The sequence below is a fragment of the Fusarium oxysporum genome, chromosome 6 (genome assembly GCF_000149955.1).
Source record: "Fusarium oxysporum f. sp. lycopersici 4287 chromosome 6, whole genome shotgun sequence".
In the NCBI taxonomy this organism is placed as follows: domain Eukaryota; kingdom Fungi; phylum Ascomycota; class Sordariomycetes; order Hypocreales; family Nectriaceae; genus Fusarium; species Fusarium oxysporum.
The window spans coordinates 3,404,385-3,412,937 of NC_030991.1; the positions used below are offsets into that span (position 1 = coordinate 3,404,385).

General features: G+C 47.7%; 2 protein-coding genes across 2 annotated transcripts; both read left to right on the plus strand.

The window, feature by feature from the left end:
* Window positions 1–5,825: 5,825 nt before the first annotated feature.
* FOXG_21336 (uncharacterized protein) lies at window positions 5,826–7,903 on the plus strand (the record flags this gene model as incomplete). Its single annotated transcript, XM_018401669.1, has 4 exons — window positions 5,826–6,014; window positions 6,071–6,792; window positions 6,855–7,235; window positions 7,309–7,903. 4 exons carry the CDS (start codon window positions 5,826–5,828, stop codon window positions 7,901–7,903), a joined length of 1,887 nt encoding a protein of 628 aa, XP_018253506.1.
* A 7-nt stretch (window positions 7,904–7,910) lies between these two features.
* On the plus strand, window positions 7,911–8,199 carry FOXG_21337 (uncharacterized protein; the record flags this gene model as incomplete). Its single annotated transcript, XM_018401670.1, has 2 exons — window positions 7,911–7,986; window positions 8,114–8,199. The coding sequence occupies 2 exons, from the start codon at window positions 7,911–7,913 to the stop codon at window positions 8,197–8,199; spliced, it is 162 nt and encodes a 53-aa protein (XP_018253507.1).
* Window positions 8,200–8,553: the final 354 nt, after the last annotated feature.

Genomic DNA, 8,553 nt, shown 5'->3' on the forward strand with positions numbered 1-8,553 from the left:
ATCCATATGTGGATTTCGTGGTATGGATTTGGACCCTGGGCAGGACACCAACTCGCAGGCCGAGCTGGCTCGAGGGCGACCAGACCGTAACCGGCAGCTTCCTGCTCGATTTAGGGATTGCGAGACGGATATCCATCCGCGAAAGTCCAGGCAAGGCCCCTTGTCAGATCGTGGCTCGAGACAATGCGATGATGGATCAGGCAAGCCATCAGGATCATTAGGAATCGATGACATGGGAAAGGATCACCGACACTATTTAAGACTGTCCATCATGACTGCCTGGCAGAAACTAAACGAGTACTACACCAAGCTTGGAGACTCGCCGTTGTTCGCTGCATCCATCATCCTCCACCCATCACTCGGTATGAACTATCTGGAGGTGAACTGGGCGTCGGAAGAGCAGCTTGTGTGGGTGAGGGATGCCAAAATTGGACTATCTGACTACTTGGACCGTTGGTACCACTGCAACCGGCCGGTGGATGAGCAGCAGAAGATGATCATGGACACATCGACATCCTTAAGCGTACCAAGGACGACAACTGAAGTTAGCGTGTTCAAGCAATGGATTAAAAGCAGGACAGCGAAGACCACGGTGATGGGAAGCGAGCTTGAGCGGTATCTGCGGCTAGAGCCGCAAGAGACTGAGGATCCAATCGAGTGGTGGATGGCTCACCAGGGACAATTCCCGATGATCAGCCAATTGGCTCTCGATATACTCGCGATACCGGCGATGGCGACTGATTGCGAGTGGTCGTTCAGCCTAGCCAAGCTAACGCTGACGACGCAGAGGCTTTCGATGACGACGGAAACGCTGGAGAAGTTACAATGCCTTAAGAACTGGGTCAGACATGGTGCGGTGAAGCTAGGGGCGACAATAGGTGGGGGGAGGAGGTCCAATGGGAGATTGGAGATGTTAGCATGGAAGCATAGAGAGTCAGATTTGAAATATTTGAAATATTTGAATAAATATTTCAAACAACAAATCCAGTCTTGAGAGTTATCAAATATCTCAAATATGACCCCGGATTTGATTTGTTTGATTTGAGGGCAGCGCTGGAGGGCACGGGAGCGTATATATCTGAATGGCTTGTTGTTTGAAACCTTCTAAGTGTTAAAAGATATATGTATTTTGGCGTGCGGTAGACAAAGCAGAGCCTTTTCCTTTGGTAAGAGTTCTCTATTTCCACATCAAATACTATCGTGAAGATATATAATGTACTTCAAGATCCCTCTCGGCGGCATCCCAGATATCTTGCATGCCTCGCCGCCTAGAGAAGGGCTGCTTTGCCATCTCTATCCTTACATTCTGCTCAACGCTCTCGTCCTCAGCCTTATCCCAGTCAAGATAACTCATCATCTCCTCCTTAGTCCACTCTCTCATGTTAGTTCCGGCCCTACAACGCCTCCCCATTTGCTTATAGTCAAGGCACCAGTTATATTCCGCTTTGCTATAGCGTTGAGGCAACCCCATAGCCCTCCGATACTGCTGGTTAGTCTTGAGGCCCCCTTGAGGCAGTGTAGCATACCAAGCTTCTCGTGCTTCCTTATATCGTTGGAAAATAGCACGGGGGTCATCAGGTTGTAATACAGGCACACGTGGTGTAGTAATAGCTGCCGATTTAGCTGTTGGAGGAGATACCATATGTGTTGTTGTGTGTGTCGTCATATGCGTTGTTGTATAAGCTACAATCTCGGATATAACGGAGACTCCTGATGGGGATGATGGGGATAGCGAGCGGGTTACAGAGCGAGTAGCTGTATGTGTTAATGTGTGCGTTGTCGTGGTGATCGGAGGGGGGGGGCTCCAATAGATCTTCGTATCGCAATGGGCACGCTTTCGATGTCATCTTATGGCCATAGTTATGGCATCTCGAGCATTTTGGCAGTGCCCTTGGCTGTGATGCCTTTTCAATGGCTTCGAAGGCAGAAGGCTCACGCTGCGTGCTTGACGATGGCAGTGTCGAATTAGCTGCTAGGCGATCAAATAGCTTGCGAGGCTCGACAATAAAAGCTGGGGGGGTTCCTGAGCGTTGGAGGTGCCAATGTGAATGGAAATGGTATAGTTGAAGGGGCAGACCTCGCGCCAGTAAAGGCTGAAGGTTATGAGCGCAAGGTAGACTGAGAGTCTTTGCGAAGACCCCTGTACACGCGGGAATCTCCTTTAATAGCCGTGCCCGTTGACCATCAACCTTCCGCAGGGCTTCGTGTGAGATCCAGCCGCGGATATTGCCATATAACACCCCAGATATATCGAGAGGTGTGGTGATCTGCTGCTTGGCCTGGTTGGCCTTGAGCTCGGAAAGCTGATTCGATAGAACAAGCTTGATGATCCTCCAGGCCTCAAAGAGGTCAACTTGAGAGTGTTTCAAATGACTCTTAATGAGCTGATGAATGCCCTCGGCCCGAGAGGTAACAAATTGCTCGAAGTGAAGATGTTGGTGAACCCAAGCCTTGACGAATCTCTGCTTATGGGGATCTAGCCAGGTCTCCAAGATATAGCCTACTTCTTCAACGTGCATAGGAAGGTAATGCTTCTTCCACTTCTTAAGCCTCTCGTTGTATATATCTTCAGTTGGTGAGGCAACAATCCCATGCCATAGGTCATAGAATTGCTTCCACTCTTCTTGCCCCTTAGGGCTGCCCTTATGTCGAGTAAATATAGGCATACAATGTGTCAGGACGGCCTTATTAATATCCCATAGGCATAAGAGTAAGGCTGGCTCAGGGAAGCAAGAAGAAGAGGAAATGGCATTTATACAAGCAAGGCAGCGATCTGTGAGTATTACAGAAGGAATAGCTACCCCGTGAAGCTCATACATATGCCTCAACCGTTCAAGAGCCCAGATGAAGTCATTCTCTTCCTCGCCGCTAAGGAAGGCAAATGCAATACAGAAGGATCGTTGACAAGCATCAATACCAACTATATCGAGAAGGGGCATCTTGTACTTATTGGTCTTATACGTACAATCCAATAGAAGCACTTCAGGATATAATTTGAGGTATTCCAGTGACTGCGGATGTGCAAATAATACTGCTGTAACTCTGCCACCCTCGTCGAGGCGAATCTCGCTCCAGAAGCCCTCGCTATTGAGCAGCGCTCGCAATAGTCCAGACCATTTGGACTATTAGTCCAGACTGCAATCCAAAATCAACAATCAATCCACGACGGGCGTTCGTGGATTGACGGCTAGGATGATGCGTCCCTTGAAACGAGCCGTGTTGATCGGATCGCACCAATAAATTGATCGGAAATATCCAAAATAAAATGGTTGGTACAGCAACAATCATGGGTGCCCTGGTTTTGTAACACCATACCAACAACCTAGCGTTCTTAGCGTCCACACCGGGCGTCCGTATTCCCTGCCCTGATCTACAGTCTGGACTAACAGTCCAAATGGTCTGGACTATTGCGAGCGCTGCTATTGAGCTGATCAGCAAGGGCATGTATGTTGCTTTGACCCTTGGCAAGATCCCGTTTGCCTCGTGCAATGCAGTTATAGATATCTTGCTGTGTGGCAAGTGTATCTGAAGTCGTGCGCAAATAGGATCTGATCTCCTTAGGCGCAATACCGGCGTTGGCGAGCTGGTGGACTGTTGATTCATCTGAGCTTGACAATTGACGATGTACTGGATGTGCCACTTGGTGGAAACTTGGTTCATGATTGTGTTGATCGAAGCCAGGGCCGGGACGATGCCTCAGGCTCCATTGAGTCCCGCATAGGCTCTCCTTTGCTATCACAGAGAAGAGGCATCCCGTACGACGTGATGCAGTCTTGCGTATCCGTTTCTTAGGGGATGTAGAAGGGGCACGCCCTCCTCCGCGGTCACATATAAAGGTAACCCTAACTCTCCCATTGGTAGTCTTACAAGACCTTTGGGAGATAAAGGCGTAGCCTCGTGGCGCTGCCCAAGCGTTAATTGCTCTTACTAGTTCCTCTCGTGAGCTAAATTCGCCTTCAGGAGGAAGAACATCCCTGGGGAAGCCATGAGAGTCACCAATTGGATCCATTATAGCAGAAGCAAGGCGCGGCAATAAGAATTAATACCGTAGAAGCGGTTGATTGCTAAATATGGGGTTAATCTGCGGTGTATGGCCGCTTTGCAATTAGGCCACATATGCCTCTTACATAACGGGATCTGTCGCACTGAGCGTGCTTAAAGGGTTAGAGTGAATATGATGAGCAGCAGCAAATGTGTTGATTGATTGTCTTAAGTTCTCTCTTGTGCGGGGTATTCCATCCCGCAGAGTTACTTAAAGCATACAGCTAGATTACTAATGCCTACCCTGCGACAGGATCTTATTTGTACGCCTCGAGCGTACAGTATATCACGTGACCTTATTTGTACGCTCGAGCGTACATGTATGAGGGGCCGTATTTCAACCTGCGCTTAGTCATCATTCATGAAATTCGCGCGCCCGGGCGCGCGATTGGTCTCATTCAACTTATAATAAAATTAAAGAAAATTATGATAAGAAAATTAAGATCATAGGCATATTTATGATGCTATTACATATTACATACAGAATTTTTATAATGTAATATGAATGAAATGTTAGGTTATTATAGAAAACGTAAAGAAATCTAAATGCGCATCCGGGCGCGCGTGTAGCGGGCGCCCTCCATGGAATGGATGGAAATGGATGCACGGACCATCCATTTCCACGCCGTGGATACGTGGACGGTGGACGTGGAATGGATCGCCAGCCTGTTGATCGGTTAGTTGTAGACCGATTAAAGTACTTTAGCCACTCAAGGCCCAGTTCGTTATTTGTCCAGCCATTTTGGCTCATTATCTGTTCTTCTAGATCAGATAGTTTGCGTGATTTCGGGATAGTGTCGCGCTGGGAAAGAATGCCTTGCTGCCGACGCCAAAGGGTTGTAAGGCTAACTTTGTAGATTTTTGCGGCGCGTCGGAGACTTGGTTTTGGGTCATTTTGAAGAGCTTAAATAGCAAGCAGGATATCAGCTTCTTTATTTAACTGTCACATATTGGGTGGTTGAGAATCAATTGATCAACTAGAAATGATGTAGGTTGAGGGATTTTTGTTCCACTCGCTTGTCTGTTTCACTCGCTTATCATGTAGGTTAAAATAGCTTAATGTATCTTATGCTCCTAGAGGGAACCTAAGCGGCCATATGGTTGCCAGCCAGAATATCCATTAAGTTAAATTAAAATCCCAACCCTTACACCCAAGAGATGGGTATTACTTGAAGCATCCATCCGATGCTCTGTCGCCCTTTATACAACAGCTATCGGCTTCGGAGTTAGGTTTCGGGTCTTGCAGAAGGTCGTAACAGGTTCGATAAAATTCGGGGCCATTGATTGCCACATCGGTCTTTTCACACTAGAATATCCAATAAGTTGCCGCACCTAATTGTTGACCGACGATATCATACCCATATATCCCCATTTTTGTAGATGGCTATAGTAAGTCAGCAAGTGCCACTCGTATAAACATAAAACCTCTTACATATCGCGCGGTGTTTACCACTGCCGCAGGCCTTGATCGTGGCACAGTCATTGGGGGTTCCCGTGCTAGGGTATTTCATACATCGGCACTGGTCCCAGTCTTCTGCCGAGGCAGTAGTTAAGTACCTAGAAGCTTAATTAGATATCGAGCAAATGGGGTTCGAATCTACTCTTTACAGCAAAACCATTGCAAGTGCGGGATTCATGGTTGGTAAAATGGGTTCCATAATAATCCTAATAGGGGAATTTGTGGGTCATATTATACAAATACGGGGGGCTGTACAAAAACTCCGTTGGCTGAGCAGCTCAACACACTCTGCCATTCTCTCCCGATTGAAGGTATCGCCAAAAAGATGGCGCCCACCCAAGCTAACGCTGCCTTCGTTTGGCGACAGTTTATCGACCTCGGCCGCTCTAACTCCAAGAAAAGCAAGCGATACAGATGCCGTCACTGCCAAAAAGATTTTGCAGCGACCTCTGTTGGGAGACCGAAAGAGCATCTCGCTGCGTGTGAGAATGGCAAGCCAAGCAGCGACAAGAGCGTCAAACTCAAGATAACGCTGGCTATCTTCCCTCCTACTCAGAAGCCATACAAAAGAAGATAACCGAGGTCGGAATTCAGCATATCTCGCAGGACGAGAGTCACAGTTATGCCTATGATGCCGCCGCTGCTGTAATCGCCGGTGGTCGGCCCTTCAGCCTCTTCGAGAGCCGCCGTTGGCGTTATTTCTTCACTCGCATTAAGCCTGGCTGGAAGCCTCCTAGCCGCGCCGCCATCACGAGAATTCTTCCCGACTTCTATCAGGAACTCTATGACGAGGTTTTCAAACGCATTACCAGCTTTGAATGGCTCAACATCATATTTGACGCTTCAGATAATGTCTCGGGTCACAGAATCGTTAATATCTCGGTACAGCTACCAGACGGCCCAGCCTTCTACTGGAAAACGTTTGACACGGGAGACGAACAGCACACAGCGGAGAATTGGGTGAAGCTGATATGGGGAGAAATGCAGCAACTGTGCGGCGGTGATCTCTCCAGAATCAATTCTATCTGTACAGATACCGAAAACACGATGCGCTCTGTACACGGCTTGCTAGGGAGATTCCCAGAGCTCTCACATATCAACTTCTCTCTATGCGATTCTCACGGCCTTCAGCTTCTAATTAAAGATATCCTTCTTCTTCCATTCTTTGAGGATCTCTGTAATAACGTCAGCACCCTTCTCAAGTTCTTCTCACGGTCTAAATTACAATTGCAAAGATTGAGAATGTGCCAACGCACAAGGTGGAACGGAGTAACTCGCGCGCTGATCAGAAGGTAACGGTAAATCGTTAGCTGTGACTGAGAAATCGATATACTAACTCGCTCGTTCCGAATAGCATAATTACACGCTGGGGTTCTCAGTACAATTCTTTCTTCTCCCTCCTCCGTTCTCGAGACCCTGCCAGAGACTGGTCTATTCGAAAAGACGTACGGGATGAGCTGCGATCTCAAGATTGCCCCGTTCTCCTGCCCGAAGCGGTTCGAATCATCAAAGACAACAGCTTCTGGCTAAAACTGGAGGCTGCGATCGCTGTGCTAAAACCCGTGAACGAATTTCAACACGCTTCCGAGGCTGATGGGGCGGGAATCGCACACGTTGTAAATCGCTGGCTGCAAATCAAAAGCAAATGGTCTGAGATGGGAGAGGCTGATCAGTTTCCTGATATTCCGTGGGACGACATTGACGCTATATTCAAAGCCCGGCTCGATAAGCAGACGTACGATATACATTGGATCGCCGATGCCCCTCCGGCCTGATACAACAGGTCCAAATTCGAAACTGCCGCCTAGCGTCTTTGCGCGCGTACAAGAGTATATGCAGAAACAGCTGAAAAACGACGACGAATATCACCGTGCCCTTTCCGAATTCACACACTTCCGAATGCGTACAGGCGGCCCAGACGGCTTGTTTAATAAGCACAGCGCTGTATACGATGATGGCTTCAAGCCAGCAATGGCGTGGCAGTGCCTCCTCAACCAGGGCTCGATTCTGGCTAGAGTAGCCGTGAAGGTAATGAACACGCTTGCGAACTCTGTGCCCTCAGAACGAAGTTTCTCTGCTATTAATTTCATACACACGAAAGCTCGAAATCGCCTTACGCCCATGCACGCTGACATGCAGGCTTTCATTTTTATGAACGACCGCGTATTAGATCGCCTTAAGGATCAGAAGTACGCCCATAAAAAGCGCTGGGCGGATCTTGAGGAGAAGGACTGGCTAGGACTCGAAGATTCATATCTCGAGTTATTTGTGAATGCGCAGGGCAAGAAGGTCTGGATGGATGGTGTGATGGCCTCCACCAGTGGAGATTTTGAGTGGGAGGGTGTATTACAGTCGACGGGTGATATATTGGGGGTTGGCACTGAGGTGGAATCAGAGGTTTGAGGCCAAAATGGCAGAAGACGAGGACCGTGAGAAGCCTACTAAGTTACCAGTATTACCTAAAAAGGAAGGGGGACATTTGTATGGTACATATTTGTACGTACAATAAGGTTGTACGTACGTACAGCGGCTAAAATACAGTACGTACGTACGTACGTGTACAAGAAATTGCATCACTAGAGGCAGTAGTTAAGTACCTAAAAGCTTAATTAGAAATCGAGCAAATGGGGTTCGAATCTACTCTTTACAGCAAAACCATTGCAAGTGCGGGATTCATGGTTGGTAACACGGGAAGGTAGCGTATTGAAGTTCAGGCTTCACGGAGATAACTATCGAGTCTTTCCGATATTTTCTGAACTGGGTCGTATCTACCGTATATCTAACCAACGGATCAGACGTGCGGCAAGGAGAAGTGTTTCCCTTTGTGAGGTAATATATGTTCGTCGCTTAGGATTAAACTCCAGCGATAGAGTAATAGTTGGGCAGAACGCAGGTTTCTCTTCCTTTAAGTACTTAAAGCACATTGATAATCCATATATTATTAATAACCCTGTTATAGTATACCGTGTGGTGCAATAAGTTTGAGGATCTTTGAAGGTCGTGTTCATCTGCCGATTTGATTTATCTGCCGGTCTTACAGTGGGATGCAAAAA